General features: G+C 44.4%; 1 protein-coding gene across 2 annotated transcripts; it reads left to right on the top strand.

Moving 5' to 3' along the window:
- The first annotated feature begins 502 nt into the window (after positions 1-502).
- Positions 503-19,684, top strand: RPN2 (ribophorin II). Of its 2 annotated transcripts, XM_058850615.1 has the most exons (18): positions 503-573; positions 658-860; positions 3,114-3,209; positions 3,879-4,054; positions 4,893-4,968; positions 5,350-5,484; positions 7,564-7,740; positions 8,095-8,213; positions 8,551-8,656; positions 11,045-11,136; positions 11,260-11,374; positions 11,721-11,915; positions 12,392-12,478; positions 12,971-13,066; positions 14,208-14,283; positions 15,190-15,319; positions 16,948-17,032; positions 19,320-19,684. In XM_058850615.1, exons 1-17 carry the CDS (start codon positions 561-563, stop codon positions 16,997-16,999), a joined length of 1,944 nt encoding a protein of 647 aa, XP_058706598.1. In that variant the 5' UTR covers positions 503-560; the 3' UTR covers positions 17,000-17,032; positions 19,320-19,684. The 2 variants fall into 2 exon arrangements, with proteins under 2 accessions (XP_058706598.1, XP_058706599.1); XM_058850616.1 differs by lacking the exon at positions 16,948-17,032.
- The last annotated feature ends 2,344 nt before the right edge of the window (positions 19,685-22,028 follow it).

Raw genomic sequence — 22,028 nt, 5'->3', positions numbered from 1 at the left:
GCAGGGCATGGCATGGCACAGCGCCAGACAGCGCGGCACGCTGTGACACAGCACGACACAGCACGACACGGCACGACACGGCGCGGCACGGTGTGACACAGCCCCACACACCGTGGCACGGTGTGACACAGCACGGCATAGTGTGACACAGCCCCACACACCGTGGGAATACAATCGCGACATGATGCGGCACTGCCACAGGCCCCGGGCGCTTTCCCGCCGCGGCCCCTTTAAGGTGCGCTGGCCAATCAGCGCAGCCCACATCCCCGCCAGGGGCCGCCCTCGAGGCCCGCCGGGAGGTCCGTACCACTCCGGCCACCCGGGGGAGTCACTTCATCCCGTGGCCTGGCGGCCCCGCCGCTGCCCGTCCCCCGCCCGCTGCCCCGGCCGTACAGCTCGGTTTTTTGCCGTTCGCAGTTTCTCGGTTGTCGTAGCGGGCAGCAGTGGAGCTAAGGAAGCCTTGCGAAATACGCCGTCCCTCTCACCTCCCCCCGTGGCATGATGGCGCGGGGCGGGGCGCGGGGCGGAAGCGGCGCCGTGGCGCGGGAGGGGGCGGCATCATGGCGGCGCCGGGTAAGGCGAGGGCGGCGGGGCTGGGGCCGGTATCGGTACCGCGGAAATGGAGGGACCCGGATTAACGCGTTTATCTCTCCGCAGGCCCGAGGCTGCGTCTGGAGGCGGCGCTCAGCTTCCTACTTCTCCTCGCCGGTGCCCAGGCCCTTGTCCCCAGCCATCGTCTCACTGCCCGCGACCTGGCGCGGCTGCGGGCGGTGCTGGAGCGGCCCTTCCCCGACGTGCGGGCCGCCTACTACTCCATCGTGGGGCTCAGCAGCCTCGGGGTGCGGGTGGCGGACGAAAAGGTGAGCGGGAGAGAGCCCGTCTCTCTCTTCCCGGGAGCGCTTTGCTGCCTGAGGGTCTGCTGCATAGCAGTGAAAGACAAATTATTAATATAATATGAATTTATAGAGAGAGCTCTGCTTGGATAGGGCCGTGTGGGAAATGTAAAACGTACGCGCGTTATATCCGTAGTAAGTACCGGAGTATCGCTGGTAATTGGTGACTCTGGTGTGTTATTTGGATAAATTGCATCTTTGTCCGGGCAGTTACGTGGCCCTGGCTCGCTTACACTCGGTGCCTGTAAATGGAGGCTTCAGGGCTCGCTTCTCCACGGCCCGTTGTGATGTTATTGTGGACACCAATTTGTTTAACTGCCTTGTCAATAAGTTCCCTTTCTGTGGCACATTTGGTGCAGTGTACTGTTAAATAGAGTTCCCATTAGTTTGTTTCAGTTCAAGTACTGAATTCAGGCAGTGCTATTTTTATATATAATTGATTATATAATTTTAAGGCTGGTGGTATCAACATAATTCTTACTGCGCTGTGTCTCTAAGCATTTCTAGTTTAAATGTTGCAGGTTGTGCTTTTAACAGCTTCCTCACATGGGCACACCTGCTTACCTGCATGTGGATGTTTACCTGTGCTTGTGAACTGTAAATAGAAATTTGTTCTTTCCTCATGGGTTCATCCAGCACAGGGGTTCTAAACCCTTTGGTCTTGGTGTCTCTTCGAGTGCTGCACATGAGCTGTTAACTGTGAGGGTCCTGAAGATGGGGTTCATCTCGGTGCACCCCTTGCTGTGGCCAGTTACTGGTCACCTGTGGGCTACACTGGGAATTAGGTCACTGGGGCTGGATTTTTTATTAGTTCCTAGTTTATTAGTTCCTAATTCTGGCAGTGGTAGCACAGTCTTTGCTTCTGTAGGGAAACAGTATTTATTGATTTCTCAAGGTTTGTGGTAAGACTTTTTTTCTGCACAGTGCACCTCTTCTCAGCGTGGGGCTATTTAAAAGGTAGAGGTAGTGAAAATAATAGCTAGGTATAACACTTGAACATCTGTCATGGAATGATGTTTGTGTGCACTGATAAGCTCTCCTTGAGGCTGAACAGTCCCAGCTCCCTCAGCCTTCCCTCCTCAGAGGTGCCCAAGTCCCTCATCATCCTCACAGCCCTCCAGTATATCCTGTCTGTCTTGAGCTGGAGAGCCCAGCACTGAACACGGCACTCCAGATGTGCCTCAGCAGGGCTGAGTAGAGGGACAGGATCACACCCCTGACCTGCTGGCAGTGCTCTTCCCAGTGCACCTCAGGATACCACTGGCCTGCTTGGCACCCAGGACACTCTGCTGGCTCATGGACAGCTTGTTGTCCACCAGGACCCTCAGGCTCATCCCCTGGAAGGCTATCCCATTGGTTAAGCATGATTTCCCTTTGGTGAATCCATGTTGGCTACTCCTCATCACCTGCTTTTCCTCAAAGTGTTTAGAGATGAGCTGTTCCAACACCTTTCCAGGGCTGGAGGCGGGGCTGACTGGCCTGTGGTTATACCAGCATTCTCTTCCAGTCCTCAGGCACCTCCTATTTTCCATGAGCTTCCAAAGATGATGGAGAATGGCTTAGAAATAACATTTGCCAGCTCCCAGAGCACTTGTGGCTGCATCCTGTTGGGGCCCATGGATTTGAGGGTGTCAGGTTTGATTAAGTGACCTCTAACCTGATCCTCCTCAGCCAAGAGAAAGTCTAGGAATATTCTTAGATTATGCAATCCTGTCCTGCTTGTAAAGGCCTGTGCTCCACATACTCAAAGTCCTGTGATTTATGTATGAGCAGTTAAATTCTTGGTTGTTTTCTTGTTTAAAATGCATCCCAGTGATCCATCTGTCCAGCTGTCAGTTAATACAAATTAACAAGCAGTCCCATTGCTTGCCCCACTTTTCTCTCTGCATTCTGAAATTCTGTATTTGGATCCATTAATGATGGTGTGATATACAGCTGGAAAGGAAGCTCACCTAGAGAATTTCTGTTCACCTCCTCGCTGTCCTGGAAGATTTGCCCTACTGAATCCACCTGTTAGACTTTAATTTTAATAGGCTTTATAATTATATTCAATTTAGGTTTGAATTATGGTTGCAGTGGAGCTTATGTGAAAATTCCTTATCTTTTAGGAGGAGTCACCCTTGTTTCTTTGGGGGTACAAAAATGCACAGTGTTCATGGAATTGTCTTAAGAGTATCATATAAATCTCTCAGTGGTTTAAATTAACTTGTTTCTCCACAGGCTGCATGCAAGTTCATCAAATCTCATGTGGACTCCAGCAGTGTTGAATCTCTCTTTTATGCTGCCCAGTCCATGAAGGTCCTGTCAAGCTGTGAGGTGAGTGTGGAGCCCTGAGTTCTGCAGACAGATATTACCAAGGAAATACTTGCCTTGAGATTTTTCTTGGGTTTGTTTTACACATAACTTTTACTTTTAGATTGTTTTCTGTTGTGCCTTCGGTAAATAAATGTTTGGGTGTGCTCTACACAAGGCAAAGTATAAATATCTAACACACGGATTTGGTTCAGGGTAATTCTGAGGGGATGTTTTTTAATTAAACACTGATGGCTAAGAAAAAAAGCAGCACATTTGTTAGAATTCTCAGGACTGTAAATTAGAAGCTCTTTGTGTGGCTGACAGATGGTTTGGGTGTTGGAACACTGCTGGATACAGTTGCAGACCACCCTTCCTGAGTTGGGTGTGTTGTCCAAGCCCTTTTTGTCATCAGTACCCCTGGCTACTACACAATGAGGTGATGCCACATGAAAAGCAGTAGCAGGTTACCAGGATACATCTGAATAATGGATTATCCTGACTAATTGATGGTTAACAGCAAAACTTAAGGAGTTAATTAATTAAATTAAAAGGTAATGAATGATACATGGATTTTTCCCAAAAGCTTATACAGTTCACCAGTCTAGTGTTGCTCCAGGAAGGAATCAGTGGTGATTTGAAGGCCATGTTTTTTCAAGTGTGAATCACTGTGTTCCCTGTGCTCTTTCTCAGGTCACCATTTCAAATGAGACCAGGGAGCTGCTGCTGGCAGCTGTCAGTGAGGATTCCACAGTCACCCAGATCTTCCACGCTGTTGGTGCCCTGAGTGGCTTTGGTCTTCCTTTGGCATCCCAGGAAGCCCTGAGTGCTCTCACTGCTCGTCTCAGCAAGGAGGAGAGCGTGCTGGCGTAAGTCTCACACAGGAGGGATTCAAGTGTTTGTCCTCCAGGCAGCTGGGTTTTGAATTAAAGACTGTTTTAATGCTTCATATTTGTAATATAGATGTAGTAGAGTAGGTGCTGTGTTTTCATTTGGTGTATTTGTCCCAGTTCATTATTGTTCCTTGGGGGGAAGGAAATATATGTTTTGGGGCTATTTTTGTAGGATTTTATAAATGAACTTATATAATCAGTTAAATTCAAGGATAATGGTCAGTAAAAGATGATATCCCAAAAGGATTGACAACACAATTTTTACTTAATACCCAACCATGATTCTGTGTCATTTATGGTTGCAGCAGACTTAATGTTCTTTCTCAGCCCTGTTTGTAGTTTGGGGTGCCTGCACTGTGAGCGGGAAAATATGTGCCACTAAGGTGAAGGAATCTTGGCATTTATCACCACAAAAAATTGTTTCTCTGTTAAACAAGAGAACAAAATGTCCCTTAAAGGCTAGGGAAGAAAGGGAAACTTTAAAAACTTGCTTTGTTGACTGAAAAAATGGATTCCTGGAAGCCTCAGTAGCAAGTCTGGATCTGCGCTCTGCAGGGATCAGTTTGTTCTCTTCTCTGCCTTTGAATCTGTGAGTTCCTTGCAGCGCTGATGCAGCTAAAGTGACATTCTGTAATGAATGCTAAGTTCACACTAAATCACTTCAGATTCATTCTCTTGAGTGAACTGAAGGCAGGAACAGCTGTTTTACACTTCATTCAGAATAGAAAATGCAGTTGCTTTGATTTAAATGACGTTTGGCTTTTAAGGAAGGAATAATCATACACTTGTTTGGTTTTGTTTGTTCTTGTCTAAGAACCATCCAGGCTTTGGAGACGGCATCTTACCTGTCCCAGCAGGCAGATCTAACTAGCATTGTTGAGGAGATTGAGGTAGGAACACACTGTGCTCTCTAATTATTCAGAAATTTGCTAGATTGCTTTAGAACTAAAAGATGTATTAATGTGTAAAATGAAATGAAAAACAGGCCTGGCTAATTGTCTGCCTGTATGATGTGGCTTGGCTTTTAAGCAGAAAATTCTTTGGACTTTTATCTGTTTCACAGTGGACCGAAACATAGAAAATCCTGACATTTACGTATCATTAGATCCACTAAAGGCTGTAGGATTTTCTTTCTTCCTGTTTCTAAATAACTATTACAAAATATGTCGTTGATCCCATATAGCTAGTTCTTGATTACAGGCTTAACAGCAGAGTTAACTTCTGTGGATCCACTAGAAAGCAATTTAAATTTTATTAACTCTTTCTCTCAGGATCTTGTCGCTCGCTTGGATGACCTGGGTGGAGTTTACCTGCAGTTTGAAGAAGGAATTGAGACTACTGCCCTGTTTGTTGCTGCTGCCTATAAGCTGTCAGACCATGTGGGTACAGAGCCAGCAATAAAGGAGGTCTGTACCTTCCCTTTCCTTCCTTGCACACTTCAGCTCCCAAAAAGGATCTGCTCAGTTCCTGTGGTGCAGTGCCAGAGCCCAGTGTAACTGGGTAGAGTTTCTACTGGAGAAAGTATTGAGCACACTCGGTGAAAAGGGACATTGTGGAGGGAATGAGGAAACAGAATCTAAGAGGAAATTCCAAGTTTAAGATCACAGGCTGGATTTGTTGGGTTTTTTCCTTTTTCAAGTGTACAAAAGGAAATTGCAAATGAAGCTTGGTTTTTCTTTGTTTATTGAGACAAGGTATTGAAAAAAACTCCTTGTTTCAGAGTTTGTTCTGGTATTTGGCACTTGTAGCACTTTCCAGCATTTCAAGGTGTTTTGCAAATGTTATTTATCTGTAAGGAAATGCAGGCACCCCGGTTTGGGGTGCCCAAAAGATAGACAACATTACCATGTGCCTGCAGGAATCCAGCTGAAAAAACTTGTCTAAGATGAAAGACTGCTGGAAATTTCTTTTGATCTTGGTTAAGCTGGAAATCATTACTGCAAACAATCCACTTGAATTTTTTTTCCACAAGTTAATGGAGTTAGATGTACTTTGGAGTGAGAATGGCAGCTCCCTGAAGCACAAGCCAAAGTGGCAGGGTTAAGACTGAAGCCAGTGTAAGACTTCTGAGTTCAGTCCTGGCTCTTTTCCACGCTGCTGCCAAACAGACTAATGCAAAGTAATTTTGATGTCATTTTTGAGATGGTGACTCTGCCATGCACAATTCAAACTGTCAGTGTCCAAATGATGCTGTAAAGAAAGACCAGTTAAGGGAAATTGTTCAGGTTTTTTTCAGAACTGTGCTGTTAGAAGTGCTGCTGTTGGGGCTTAAGGCTTTATCTCTGGTGAATGGTGAGAGTGCCTTTGGAATGCCACAAAACTGTCTTTAAAAAAAAACCATGCAGTATTTGAAAAAATGTCTCCCTGATTTTTTCCCCCCACAGCTTCAGTGAGAGTGTCAGTTGCTGATTAGAGTTTGGAGCAGTGCCATGCCCTCCACAGACATGAAAAACACTGCAGGATTTGCACTGTGCAGGAGTTTTGTAGCATTTGTCTGGATGCTTTCTCTAGTTGTGATGTTATTTGGTGTTCACTGGTACAAGCAGGAGAGTGAAAATTTGAGATGCAGTGGATTTCATTTAGAAGTATTTGTTCTTTGCAGGTCACTAAGTTGTGTCTCTATTACTTTATTTAGGGTTGTCTTTGATTGTTCTCATTCTCATTAGATTTTAGCCCAAAATCCTTTGTTTGGATCAAAGTACAGGTGGCCAGTCCCTCTTGTTTTCCAGACTAGCAAGGAGTGATGGATGAAGCTGAATAATGATGGGTAATGAATATTCTGCAGAGAGTGGTGCAGATGCCCTAACCCTACTGAGTCAGCCTGAAAAACCAGCTGGGGGGATGCTGTCCCACTCCTGCCTTGGGGAGAACAAATTAGCTTTGGCACATCCCAAAGCCAGAGCTGGCTCTGTGCTCCTGGTGGTACTGCTTCAAAGCTAATCCTCTTAGCTTGGGGACACTGCTGAGCCAAAGGGGATAAGCCTGCATGGACCTAGGCTGGCTCCTTCCAGAACCATTGGGATGCTTTGCTCCATGGCCTTCCCAGCCTGGCTGGTAGCCAGGACATCAAGCCTGGTCTTGCTCCACTGTGAAAATGGAGGTTTCTTCACATGAAGAAATGATGCAGCTCTTGCAGCCAAATTGTCTTCTTGCAGCCACATGCAATCTGGGTAGTTGAGCTGATGACATCTTTTTACTCTGAAACACATCATTTGCAGAGGTGGATCCATATTCTGCTTTTCCAAGTTCTTGAGACAATTCCAGCCATTGTGGTTGGAACCTCCCAGCCAAGAATAAGAATGCACATGAAATTCCAAAGGTAGATAATTTTGGCTTGCCTCATAATTTGAACTGTTTTTAAAGCAAATGGAAAATTAAAGAGTCTTTTATGAATGATGTTTTCATTAATAACATAATACTGAGCCAGTTTGCAATGTTGTGGTAAGCTGCTGGTGCTTACATGTGATTGGCTTTTCCTCTTTCAGGATCAAGTTATCCAGCTGATGAATGCGATTTTTAGCAAGAAAAACTTTGAGACTCTCTCTGAGGCCTTCAGCGTTGCTCGTGCTGCCGGTTCCTTGTCCCAGAACCGCTTCCACTTGCCCGTCATCATCGTCCCTGACGGGCCTGCGGCTGTGTCTCATCATCAGCCTGTACTCAGGGTAAGGCCGTAGCCCCAGATCTTGGCTCAGTCTGTGGTATTGGAGCTCTGGGCTGAAAGTCTAAGCTGAAGTCTTTCACTTTTAGCTCTGTGACTCAGGCTCCAGCAGATCTGGGATTTTAGTGCTTTTGTGAAGTGATCCTTGGGAGCCTCAGCTTACCAGGCACTGCCTCAAGAAGGCATGGTGTGAAAGTCAGCCTTTCACCTTCCCTGCTGTGGCAGAAAGAAAAAGGGGATGTGGGATGCTGAGCAGGGGAGAGCTCTGGGTGTGTAACACAGAGGAGTACTGAGTTGTCTGTGTTCCTGCATTCCTTCTGGGATGAGACTCACAGAAATGATGATTTTTCTCTCGTAGCTGCAAGTGACCAATGTTATGTCCCAGCTACTGACTCAAGTTTCTGTAAAGCTTGACCAAGCCAAGTCTGTGTCTAGCAAAGTCACTGTCCTTCAACAGCTACCATTTACTCTCTCTGGGTAAGAAAATAAGATTATTTTTAGAGTAAGCAAATAGATTTTATTTAAGCAGTGTTGGACTTGCTTTTCCATTAGTGTTTTTCCACCAAGGAAATGTTTCTGTGGTAGAAAACTCAAAATGCTTTGGTTGTGTTTTGTTAGTGTAGAGTAACTGATCACATTTGGTGATTTCTTTTGACTGGGAGTGGGAAATTCCAATTTTCTTTTTTGACTTTGGTTAACTTTCAAAAATTATTTTCCTGCTGCACTTAGCAATGTTAGTTTGTGCTGTGTTTGTCTACCTGTTTAATGTAGCATATTTGGAGATTTCTTAATATCTTGGGGTTTTTTGTTACAGAGATTTCTTTGAGCTGAACTTCATGAATGTGAAACCTGCAAGTGGATATTATGATTTCTCTATCAGTGTAGATGGAGATAAGCGATTTATTGCTAACAAAGTGGAGGTGGGTATGCTCTTTGATGTATTTTCATTCTGTGCCTATTCACTGGAACAGATTTTATTTATGCTTGTGAAGGATGTTGCCAGTTGTATGGAATTTTTATCACATGCTTTTCTGTAATGCATTGGTTTTTAACTCAGGATTATGGCAAATAACCAGATTAAATACATGATCAAAAGGGATTTGTGTACATTTCAAACCTGTCTTATCACTTAGATGCTGATCTGACAGCATGTGAACAAAGGGTAACAGTGGAGGTGTTTCTGTGGCAGCCCTAAGTCGATATGCAGAAATTATTACCAAGTGTTAGTTCTTCAGAGCATTCCAGAGTTGAGCCCATAAATCTCAAGGCTTGTCTCTCAGTTGTCTGGGGATTGCCTGATGTGTGGAAGCAGAGCATTTGTTGTTGTCTGTTTGTATAAGCTCTAGAGCACTAGAACAGGGTCTCTTGGCATTTCCAAACTGTGTATATGGTGAGGATTTCGTAGTGGAGAAGCCATGACCAAAGCAGATTAAGTCTTCTTTTCATGAATACACAGCCCTTTTTTGGTGGCAAAAGCTGTTAGATGACACCTTTCTGAAGAGCAGTTTCATATAAAGATTTGGAGTTTTCCTTTCCTCAAGTTTGTTGCAGTGAGAGGAATGTGACTTCTCTCTCTGGCTGTTCATGTAGTCACCCCAGTGTCAACAGCTGAGAATGCTCTTCTCCAAAGAGGTCCATTCCCAGGCTTAATTGTTGCCCTCAGTCACCTATTTGAGGAAACAATTAGCATTTCAAGTCTTCCAACATATTTAGCTTGGAGTGGAGGAAGACACAACTGCTGACCTTTACTGTGAGTATCAAATGGGCTCTGTCAGTGGAGCAGTAATGGCACTCAGGGATGTCAGAAGGGGCTGGATTGTCCTGCTTAAGCCGGGGCTGGCACAGGGAGGCACCGGCAGGAATGTATTAGCGCCAGCAGCTTTGTGGGAACCGCTGCTAATAAGACACATTGTTACGGGGGAGGACTGCTGGGGAGCTGCTTTTTTCCTTACTGTTATTAGCATTAATTGTCCTTAATGCACCATCGTTTTGACAGTAATGAGCTAAACCAGTGGGTTATTACTCAGGCAGAGACTACATTTCCTGGCATTAAAATATTTGAGAGATGTTTGTGTACTGTGCAGTTGGAGGGGGCTATGTGCAGCAGCTCTGAGTTGCCTCCACACAACTTTTTTTTGAATTATTTCATTAGTCCATCTTTCTTTGCCCCTGTCTTGGAACAAATTAAGTCTTTGCTGAAGTTAGCTTGAATCATCTGCATTTTAATGGATCCATTTTTGGGGGTAGCCTCTCTCTGAAATTATGCTTTTTGTTGTAAAGGAACTGCCAAGATGATTGTGTTTGAAGTCTGACCTGAATAGTTTAGTTAATGTTTTTACATATTTTTCCTACGGGTTCTCTGTGAATTATTTTTTGGGCTGAGGGTGTGGGGCTGGTTCACATGAACAAACCTGTAATAACAAATTGTAGTATAAGATGAAAAATGTCTTGGCAATGAAACTTCAATTCTCTAGGGGAGCATTTGTAAGCTGTGAGAACAAATGTGCTAATTAAAAACTACAGACTGCAGTAACTGCTTATGTTTGAGAGAAGAATTGAAATCAGTCAAACCCGCTCGGCTCAGTGCCTGAATGAGCTGTGGTTTGGGGCTGGGGAAAGGGCAGGAAATAATTTCTCTGCTTGGGGTTTATAGTGCACTTAGCACAGAGGAGTGTGATAAATGGCAGGGCCTTATTGGCTGCCCTGCACTAAGGGATAAATGCTGTGACTCTGAAGGAAAGTTTGCTGGACAAAGTGCAGCTCTGCAGGAATGCTTTGGCATGTGCCTGCTGGTAATAAAATCAACAGAAACCTGTTGGGCTTTAGGAGCCAGCAGAGGCAGAACTGTTGCTGTCTGGAGACCCCTTGTCTCAAATTGCTGTCCAGAAAGTAGAAGGACATATGCACAGGCGGTGTGAAGTTGTGTCATATGTGATGCAATCTTTATTAGCTAGTTTCTGCTAGTTCAAAAGGAAAACTAGCTGGATCTGGGTAGTTGGACTGTTTCATTAAAAACAGCTCTCTCAAGGACAGCTAATTCCAGCATGCCTGGGAAGTTGGTGTCTGCAGAGCTGGCTGCTTGTGCTGGGAGGAAAGGGGATGGCTCAGGGTCAGTGACTGGTGCAGGAGCTTTGCCAGAAGGTAAATTGCTGTAAATCCTTCTGTGCAGGTTAGACTCTGACTTGGGCTTAGTCATAAGACCTTCTTTGGGGAGGAGGGACAGAAGAGCTAAAACATCTGCAGCGAACTTGACCATAACTGGTGTATGTTGAGTGCTCTCAAGAGTTTTCTGTTGTGTTTTGTTGCAGCTGAAAGTAAAAGTTTCCACAGAAGTGGGGATTACTAATGTAGATCTTTCTACCGTGGATAAAGATCAGAGCATTGCACCAAAAACAACCAGGTAAAGTGTAATGGGGTGTGTGATCCTGGAAAGGATCCTGACTCTAGACTGGAGCCTTGGTTTCTCTGAGCACCAGGCCTTCTCCTGGAAGATCTCAGTTCTGTGTGGTTTTTTTCCTCCTAGGGTAGCTTACCCAGCCAAAGCCAAGGGCTCATTCACTGCTGACAGCCATCAGAACTTTGCTTTATCCTTCCAGCTGATAGATGTGAACAGTGGAGCTGAACTCATCCCTCACCAGGTTAGGACAATTTTTGTCACTGCTGCGCTACCAAGATGTTCCATCATGAAGCATCTGAGGTGACAGTTGCTCTTGAAAAGATTTGATAGGTTTTGAGAAGCCTTATGTTTCTGGCATGTACTGTGAAGATCACTGATCTCACTAGATGGAAGATTCACTTCATTTGTTTTGTCTGTCTGTTAAATGAAATCTCTCTAGTTAAATGAAATCTGGCTCTAGTATTGTGTTGTATTTAACTCCACAGACTGAGTACACATAGCCTGCCTTGTAAAAACACACTTCTGATTGTTTTTTTAATGTAGATTGCTGGCTGAAAAGTCCTTGAATGTTGCAATCTTCCTTGCAGACTTTTGTTCGACTTCACAATCAAAAGACTGGCCAGGAGGTGGTGTTTGTTGCAGAACCAGACAGCAAGAATGTGTACAAATTCGAACTGGATACCTCTGAAAGAAAGACTGAATTTGACTCTGCCTCTGGGACCTACACTCTTTACCTGATCATTGGAGATGCCACTCTGGAAAATCCAATCCTTTGGAATGTGGTATGTAGCTGGAAGTGGTGTGATGTGGTTTTGTTATTACTGCAGTCTAACAGGAGGGCATGGTACAGGTTTGGAAGCAAAAAACTCAAATGTTTGGTTCTTTTTAGTGAACCAGAATCCTTTTGGCCATTTATGGGCACTGAGGTTTGCTATTCATTGCAAGTTTTGAGTAAACAGCAAAGCAAGACACAAATTAACATTAATTTAATCATGTGGTGGTGCAGAAGCTTCAGAAGGTTTATCTGTTTGATTGCAATTTCACAGCAGGCTCTCAAGGTTTAACCTCTCTGTTCTTTCTCTGCTGGAAATAAATCCAATTTGTAAAATGATGGGTGAATGACATTACTGCCCCTTTTTAGGAGAGGTTGCTTCTTTAAAAATCTGATGTCTTTTTCTTAATTTCCTTTACAAATTATATAAATTGTAGATTGCCACATTTAGATCTAAATGCATGAAGCTGCACAATTTCATTTCAGGCTGATGTTGTGATCACATTCCCAGAAGAGGATGCACCATCCACAGTCCAGTCCAAGAACCTCTTTGTTCCCAAACCTGAAATTCAGGTACAGTCAAGATTGTATGTGGAGATGAGGGCTGAGTGTTGTGTTCTCATCATGAATTATTTGTAAGTAATATAATTAAAGGAAGACCAGAGTTACTGCTTAATGGAAAGAAATTTGTTGGAGTTCTCTGGTGTATGAATAAAAAAGCTGTGTGTTCTACCTATGAGAGAGCAACTGGTGTCAGTGAAAAGACTCAAAAATGAAAGTTTGGCCAGGTAAGCACCACAGAAAGGTCTGTTTCATTCCAGCCATCTGGGCTGATGTCAAGCTAACAAGTGCTTCTGTGAGTGCAAGGAAAGTTAACTGTGCAAGAAATCAAATGTGCAGAGACTGGAACAGCACTGCCTCAAAGAGTCAGTCTTTGCCTTAAGAAGAATGGCTCTCATCCAGAAGAGCCTCTGAGAACAGCACCAGGGCTGCAGTAGGTCTGGGGAGCAGAGGAGCTGCTCTGTTGGAACACTCCTACTCATGAGCTGGTTTTGTTGTTTGCAGCACCTCTTCAGGGAGCCTGAGAAGAGGCCTCCCACAGTGGTCTCCAACACTTTCACAGCGCTGGTTCTCTCCCCGCTGCTTTTGCTGCTCATCTTGGTGAGTGAACTGGGTCACAGAAGAACAACACTTTCCCATCCAGTCCACAGTCACTTAGGTTGGACAGCTCAACTTCTTGCTAAAACTCTTGGTTAATTGTGACTGGCACAGCAGTGCTGGAGTCACAGCTAGCAGATGTCAGTGCAGAGCATTGGTCTGGTTTGGTTTTTTGAGGTTATAGTCAAAGCAGAATAACACTGCTGCCAAGTTGAAGTAGGTGGATGAGTTTCTTCAGTGTGCTTCAGCTGGGGATTCTGAATAACAGTGGGCAGATTAAGTTATAATAGCATGAGGCTTCCACAGGAAAAAGGCAGATCTGCTGCCTCACATATAATAGCTCCATCACAAAATCTGTGTTACTTAATCCTATCAGATTGAATTCCCGTTTATGGACATTTGAGTGTCTGTAGTTGAAAAATCCACTGCTACTCACTGTATCATCAGGTCAGTGCTTTGAACTTAATGCAATAAAAAAATCTCACTGAGACAAGTTAAATTATTCCTTATTTGGAAGTTGAAACTGATTCCAACAGTAATTTCCCATTAGCCAGTCTCAGTGAAAGCTGGTATTCAGGCAGTTCTGTCCTCTGAGTTCACAATATACAAGTTGATGACACTTTAATGAAGAAACTCATTGTTGCCGCTCCTCTTTTCCACTCTTCATGCCTTTATATTTTATAGTCAAAAACTAAGAAGTGTTACTAGGAGCAAACATCATGTATCTGTAGCTGTTCTTTGTATGAATCCAAAATGAGAGCATTACTTCTTTGGATTTTTTTTTTTATTTTTGTATTTTTAATGGAAATTAATTCAACTGGGTAGAAATAGCAATGTCTACTTGTCTATTTCTTTTTCACTGTTTAAATTTGGAGCAGTCATCTCTCATCAGTTTAAGACATTTGAGGAACTGCATTAGGGCAGTCAGAAGTAGCAGGAGAAATTTCCACTGAAGGAGCTCCAACAATGCTGCCCTTAGCAGAATTGCTGCTGTCTCCTCTTGCAGTAGTAAACAAGTGCTTCTGTAGAGAATACATTGGATTCACTGAAGATCTTAAAAAGGCTTGAAAGATGTTGAAGCCTAAAATAAAAGCTTCTGTTTACAAGGCTGTTCAACTCCAAGTTTGTTTATTTTCCTTTTCAGTGGATCAAGATAGGTGCCAACATCTCCAACTTCAGCTTTGCTCCCAGCACCATTGTTTTTCACTTGGGACATGCTGGTAAGTGTCAGAGGCTTTCTGCTGTGTTTGACCTCCTCACCTGGGAGTTACAGATGAGAGCCTGTGGTTAATGGGCTCGTGGTCTATTAACTCTAATGACATAACAGCATAACATTTGTTCTCTTGTTTCCATCTGCCTTCCTGCTTTTCATGATTGTTAATATGGTGATAAACCTGTTTTGGCCATTGGCTTATAACAGCTGTCATTATGCAGGCCCCTCTCCCACTCCATTTATCTGTACTTAGTAGAACTTCTTATTTTCAGAGGTCACACTTTCTTTATTGCATGTTTATCCTCTGAGTGTGGGGAGGTTCTGTGGGGATTGAGACCTGCAGGACTCTCAACAGTGAAAGGCTATGGCTTTTCTTTAAAGCTCTTCCCATAAAAGCACTTCTGGATCTTTGGCTGAATCAGTTTTTTTCGTCAATTTTATTGTGTCCTTGGTTGCATAGTTATTTACTGTCTTGGTATAATTTCAAAAACATAGCAGGTTGGGAGAATATTTAATCTATTGATTTCCAAATGTCACTGCTTCTCAGTCCAAGTCAGTTTCCTTGGAAGCTTTATAAAGCTGTAAGCCCTTACAGATGTGTGAGGTTAATATCCCCTATTGAAATCCAGAGTATCCTTCTCTTTTTAATAGCCCTTAATGTCTATAATATGTCCATAATTCTGCCACAGGAGGATTGGTTGCAAGCTGTCAGTGTCACATTTTCTTTCCAAAATGGGGACCCAGATGTCTTCATTCCCTGGCAATGTGTGGTCTTTAGAGCTGCCATTCAGAGCTTCAGAGATGAGATAGGAACCAAATGCTTAGGCCTAGCAGTACAGTTGTTCTGAGGATGACAAATGGTTGGTGTCTTTGAAATGCACTTTCAGCCCTGGACTCTTTTTTTTTTTCCCAGCAATGTTGGGACTCATGTATGTCTACTGGACTCAGCTCAACATGTTCCAGACTCTGAAGTACTTGGCCATTTTGGGTGGCATCACATTCCTGGCAGGCAACAGGATGCTGGCTCAGAAAGCTGTGAAGAGGTAAGGGGCGCACAGAGCTTTACCATCAGTGGGGAGGAGCTCACAGGGTGCTGCTGTGTGTCAGTGACCACTGCTTTGGGATCTTGGACCTTGTGTGTGGGGCTGGGCTGCTCAGCCCCCCTTCCCCACCTCTTGAACTGAGCAGGGCAGTGGGGGGCTGTCCCCAGCGTGCAGCTCCTGCAGAGAGCATTGGCCATTGGCATGTGCTGAAGGAAGCTCTTAGAATAGGGTTATGTCATGAAAGCCACTGTAAACACAGGAGAGGCCCAACTGTTTGGGAGCTCTGCTTGTGATGAAGGTTTTAAGAGAAGGAAGGTAAGGTGGGAGTAAATTACTCTAGCTAAGTTCCTCTAGCTAGGGAGAGATTGTAGAGAAGAGGGAAGTGGCTCCTTATGAGCTGTGCAGCAGCAGACAAGAGGCAACAAACACTAGCAAACCCAGGGACAATTCTGCTGGGTATTAGGGATATAGCATTCCTTTCTGTACTGGCATTGGATTCATTCTGCACACTTGTGTCTCCTGCCCCACAGTGTCTCGTGACTGCCCTGGCATGGGCAGCCAGCAGTTTGCCGACCCAGACTGCCTTGGTTAGAGGTCACACCATTCCCTCTCCTTCACTGCTGCCACACAGTCTCCATGTGAGACAAGCATTTCTACTAATGCAGTGTTTGACTTCAAAGATGATTTTACTGACCTGCTTTGCCATCACGCCTGTGCTTTCCTTACTTTCCCCTTTTTGAGCCACTGGCTACCTAGCTGCATAGATAACTCTGGGCTCTCACCTTTTTGATTACACTGTTAAAACCAGGACAAGAGCTGTCAAAAAAACATAATATAAGGAGGGTTGCATTGATTTGTTTTCTTTAAAACATCTCTACATTTATGGCTGTGTCGAGGAGGATGATGAATGTAATTAACAATTTTCATACTGTCCTCCCAGCTTTCTCAGCCTTGCTCCCTCTGATGTTCAGCCCTCTCCACTGTGGTATTTTATTGTATTAGCATAACTTCCCATGGGAATATTCTTGCCCCTGAGGCTGTTGTCATTTAATAATGTTTCCTTTTTCATTGAAAAAGTCATGAGACATTGTTATTAAGTGCAGTTTGCCTAGGATACAGATTTGGGGAAAAATAATACAATGAAACAAAATTCTGAGTGTCTTGGCTCAACCAGGGCTTCTGTTAGCACATAAATGCAGGTGGTTGGTTCCTGCTTCAAACCACTGCAGGGGGTGTCCGTGTGCTTTTTCACTGTAAATGACACGAAGCTGCAACTACAATGGCAAATTTGAAAGTAAAGCTTCTCTCTGAGGCTAAAGTTAAACCCTTTGTACACGACTTTAAAGTTCAAAAAGACATCTTCTTGTGAAGGTACTGCCTGCCTGTCTCAGATGCTGAAGTGCAGTGACAATTAACCAGATTGCACTTTGAGACGAAGCTGTAGAGGCCAACAGCAGGCATGGGAAGGAGAGGGAAGGGGGCTGTCTGTATAAACCATCTTGTTACAGAAGTTACCAGAAGGCCTGGTTTTGCTTTTTACATTTCTGTCACTGGGTCTGTTCCTGGAACAGGGCTGCTTTCTTCTTTCCTGTCTTCTCTGAACCTTTCTCCCTCTCTCCTTTTGGCAGGATCGCTGCAGAACAGAGCAGTAGGTTGGCAAAGTATAGAACGCTGCGGTAAAAGGGGGTTTGCTAGTGACCAGCTCTTCAGGAAGTAAGGGCCTTTTTGGATTTTGCCTTTCCCTGGGCATGCTGCCTGTTTCATTTCACCTCATCAGTCACTCCTGTGACAAAAAAATATGTGAGCTGAAGCTGCTTCCCCCAACGTTGCTTATTGGGCTTTAAATCAGTCCTTGGGTGCCCTGGCTGCAGCTGGGTTGGCACATTAGCAGTACATATTCTGAGACTAAATTGCATGTTTTGATTTCCTTAATTGTCTGAAGTATGTATGGTGATATGGGCACATGCAAATATGCTGTTGTGGGCATCAAGCAGCTCTCGGGTGATGAAATAAAACAATAGTATTGCTCCTATAAATAAATTATTATTAATGTCGGCTGAAGGAGACCATGATGAAAGTGGCTGATACTGGGGTGTTCCCATCCTGCTGCTGGTACTCCCTAGCCCCACCTGCAGTGTTCTGGCTCTTCAGCTGCCAGGCACTCTGCCTGCTGAGTTACATCCTCATCTGGGGTGCTGAGAGCTCTGTGCAGCAGAGCCAGGTCAGCACCACTCTCAGCTGAGAACACAACCAAGTCCTGGGTTATCCTGCCATTAGACTGAACTGGTCATGATGGCTCAGGCAGCAGCTCCCAGCCCCCTCCATTCCATACAGGCGTGTGCTGGGTCTCCATTGCCATTTACCAGGAGAAAGCTCTTGGTTTCCTTTCATTCCAAGAGGTAAGGTCTCAGTTTGCTCTGTGCACACTGGTGTAGGAGGCAGGACTGCCCAGTTCTGAGTGTGTGTGCATGGGGGCTTCATCCCTCATTCAGTGCACTGGTTTGTTTCTGAGGTGGCTCCTGTGATGACACAAATCCCTGTACAATGTGCTGCACAGGGACATGTGAGCATCTGCTTCCTCTCACATCCATAGTCAGTGCTCCAGGCACATGGGGAGTTGAATGGAGCCCAGTTTTTGTGGTGCAAATCAAAACCAGCACTGGGAGGTTGTGCCACACAAATGGTGTGCACTGTGCTGAGAGCTCCTGTCTGCAGGTCAGGGAGTGTGCAGGATGGTTGCATGGAAATTACCTGTGGAACATTAGGCATCGTGTCCCTCAGAAAAACACCTTTTTGCTGTCTTTTCTTTCCCTGGAGTGTTTTGAGATACTGGAGCACAGAACAAGCTACAACAAGTTACTGGAGAGGAACTGGAGGTGGCTGTCACTTGTCCTTTTAGATGATTGCTGTGCTTGCTGTTCAGGCTCCTGGATGCTTTTCTTTAACATGACTTTGGGCCAGTGGTTTGCAGCTTTTTAGTGGCCTTGGTACCAAGAGCCTCATGAGTGTGTTCTCCACAGCCTGCATGTTTCCTGTTTCCCAGCCTGGTATTTTAACTCCTTCATTCCTTCTGGGCTGTAAGTAATCCTAGAGGATCATGGAATCACAGACTGGTTTGGGTTAGAGGGGATCTTAAGGTACTCTAGTTCAAATCCCTCCTGCCACAGGCTTAGGGCCACATCCACCCTGGCCTTTCACAAATTCCAGAGATGGGGCATCAACAGCTTCTCTGGGCAATCTGTACCAGTGCCTCACCACATTCTGAGTTAAAAAGTTCTTCCTAACATCTAATCTAAACCTGCCCTCATTCAGTTTGAAACCACTGCCCCATCTGCCTGTATAAAACATCCCTCTCACTCCTTTTCATAAACTCCCTTCAAGTCCTGCATGGCCACAGTGAGACCTCCCTGGGGCCTTCTCCAGGCTGAGCATCCCCTGTTCCCTCAGCCTTGTCTCAGAGCAGAGGGGCTGTAGCTCTCAGAGCATGTCTGTGGCCCTGAGATCTTGCAAATGTCTCACTGTTATTTAAGAGTGTCATGCTATGTGTGCCTGTGTCTGGCATGATGGAAGGCAAAAGGACCCCAAAAGGTTGGGTTTGCTGTGCTAACCCTGCTTGATGTTCTTGGGGAGATGAAGATCTTTGTGTTAACATCGACCAACAATTCCCAGCAGATGGATCAGCCCTGTTAAAAGGAGAAGTTAAGGTACTTGCAGGCTTTGCCTTCAGCCTGGGTTTTTTTTTGTTCAGTTCTGTAATTTAATAGGCACATTCATCCCTTTTCCACCAGAAATTAATCTTCATTTTCTCTGACCATTTCCATGCTCCTTGAATTCCATCCCCCATTCCAGAGCAGTACTGATTTTACCACTCAAATTAGCTGCTTTGGGGATGTTAGTCAGAGCTTCTTTTGAGAGAGAAGGAGGAGTCTGGGGACACTCGTTCTGTACAAGCAAGTGCTTTGTTGCCTGGAAGAGTTAATTTTTTTATTTTTCTTTCCAGGACACACTAGTACCAGAAGAATGGAACAAAAGTGGAAAAACAAAGCAAATGCCTTCAGAACAGAAGTGAATAAATAACTGAAAGGCCAGAAGAAGGAAGGCAGAAGATAATTCTTTTTTATATATTAAGTCAAAAGGGTGCCAGTTAAACTTTTTTTAAAATCTTTATTTTCATCATTGTGTTCATGCTACTGGAGTGCTTTTCATATGAATCTGGAAAATCTCTTCTTCCCTGGATTCTCCCTCCTTCTCCCAGGACATTTGAATTTCCTTTCAAGAAAAAGGAAGAAGAAAATATAAATCTGCTTTTCCCCAGGTGCCCTTTCCTCATCATAAAGATTTGTGAATAAAGAGGAAAGAATGGTCCTGAGTGTTGTGTTTTGGCTGTCTCAGAGGTGGTGATTGGAAGCTGGGCTTACATGAGAATGAAAAGAGCTTTTTCTGGTGGGTAATTTTGTGTGTGAGTCATTGCTGAGTGTGAAACTTCCTGTTCTTTCATGTCCTTTCCCTAGGGGCTGTGTTTATTGGGGGGCACTTCCCTCCTGCCTGTCCCTTGGGTGAGGCTGTGGCTGCCTTTCTCCACTGCTCTGGGCCCTTGAGGTCAGACCCAGCTGTGGTGCTGGTGACCTGGCAGCTCTGGGGGTCCTGTGGGGGTTTCACTTTAATTCCAGCCTCTGGCAGGAACCTTCTCACTCCAAACACCAGTTTAATGGAGGTTGTTGCCTCTGGTCTTCTGTGAAACCAAAGCCAGGTGTCTGCTGCTTGCCACGTGGCCATGTTTGAATTACTCAAACTCTAATTTCCTACCTAATTACCCCCTTCAGGACTACCAAGCAGTGCTGAGGCTGCAGACTTGGGTGTTACTGAAGGACTCAGTAATAGCCAAAGGCCTAAATCTCCTCCTGATGAGCAAGTTCCACATGGAAAACTTAACGGTTGCTCCCTCCCCTGCTCCTGTTCATCCTCTGTCAAGGGTTGTTGCTTTAAAGGCCTTTTGGCAAAGGATCCATATCAAATGTCTTCTGGAAATCCAGGAAAATTACATCAGCAAGCATGCATGTAGATAAAGGGTGTGGAGCTGAATCCTCCAAAGCATTTCACATGTGTGAGACATGACCCCCCTTTATTAAATCCACCTTGTCTCTTCCCCATGCTGAGCTCTCTGTTCCTGCTCTTTGTAGCAGTTCCTACCTGCTTGTTCAGTGAAAACGTTAGGATGGACCCACAGAGGTTTAATGAACTTCTTTGACCTCATCTGCACTCCTTCAAACACCAGATCTCGGGCTGCATTCACATCCTCTGGGACTGAAGGGGTTTTAGACAAGAAATAACTAAGCTACTATTCATAGTAATTTACCCTGGAATATTTTTTTAGCCTTGTATTTTGTTACTGCTCACTTAGCAGCTTTGTTTTGTAACTAATTCCTTCTGCTGATGCTTTGTGCTAGGACAGAACTTTCCCTGTGCCTGTAGAGCTGCAGCATGTTATCCAAGGAGAGCATGGATACAAAAGGAAAATCATGGAATGCCCCTGTGATGTATCTTCTCTAAGCTGTGTGTGTTGCTATTGATTTTTCTACTTGGGCATTAGGAAAGATTGTTTTTATTATTTTGGTCTTTTATTCCTCAGATATTTTTTATTTGCTTTATTTGTTTTTTATTTAATCTTGTAGAGTTTGAGCATTTGTCTCCTCATTTTGAAGCAAGCTGAAACTCCAAAGGAGTCTCTTTTATTCCAAATAGCTACACTCACCCATCCATTTAACCACACAAACGTAATCACCCAAACACTTTCTGAAATGTTTTTCATAGACCTTTGATTTTATTGGCAGTATCCAATCCGGTGTTTGCATATGCCTTTTATGCCACTTACCAGAGTTTAAATTCTACTTAAATAACTACTAAGTTTAAATAACTACTTACTACTTTAGGAATCTTCTTCATTTTTTGTAATTCCTTTCCTTGGAGCGAGTAAGTCCTAAAGGCTTTGAGTGTGTTCTTGCAGAACAGGATTAAAAACCCATTTTGAACCAGGCTACTCAGGTGATTCTTCTTTTGTGTATTTCTGCACTGTGAAGCAGAAGGACGTCTCTGCCAGCTGCCTGCCCACTGAAGGGTTGCAGTTATCCATTACTGCTCCTGCTGCTGTCACAGCTCCACTGATCTCCCTCAGCATCCCCTCGATGTTTCCCATCCTGCTGGGTGGTTTATAATACTTCCCTACTGGAATTGTAAAACCTGAACAGGGAGGCTGTAACAGAGATTTGGTGCAAGGATGAAATGATTTCCATGCACACTGGAGCCTCCTGTCCTAAAACATGTCACCTGAGGAAAAATGAAGTGATAACTACTGCAGACTAACAAGGAATTGTTGGAGTGAAAGGAGGGAAGACTTCAGAGGCCTTAACACACATTTATGTATAATTTTGTTTCCAGCCTGGTGGTGTTACTGGTACTGGACCTGGTGCTTTTGTTAGCCCAGTTTTGAGTCATCCTTGATGCACTTGACAACTGTCTTTGAGGAGCATCTTCCATTCTGGGTCCAGAATCAAGAAACAAAGGTTTCAACAAAAGAGCCATCTTGACCTGCTGTTGGACAGGTTTATTTAGAACAACTCTTATTTCCTGCTGCTTATGGGAAAGCAGACCCCATCCTGGTGTTATTTACATTTCTGAAGACATAATTATTACACAAAGAACAGGGGGATTG

This window comes from Poecile atricapillus, chromosome 15, assembly GCF_030490865.1.
Source record: "Poecile atricapillus isolate bPoeAtr1 chromosome 15, bPoeAtr1.hap1, whole genome shotgun sequence".
NCBI classification, from domain to species: domain Eukaryota; kingdom Metazoa; phylum Chordata; class Aves; order Passeriformes; family Paridae; genus Poecile; species Poecile atricapillus.
Note: the sequence above shows the minus strand (reverse complement) of the source record. Positions and strands in the feature narration are given on the sequence as shown.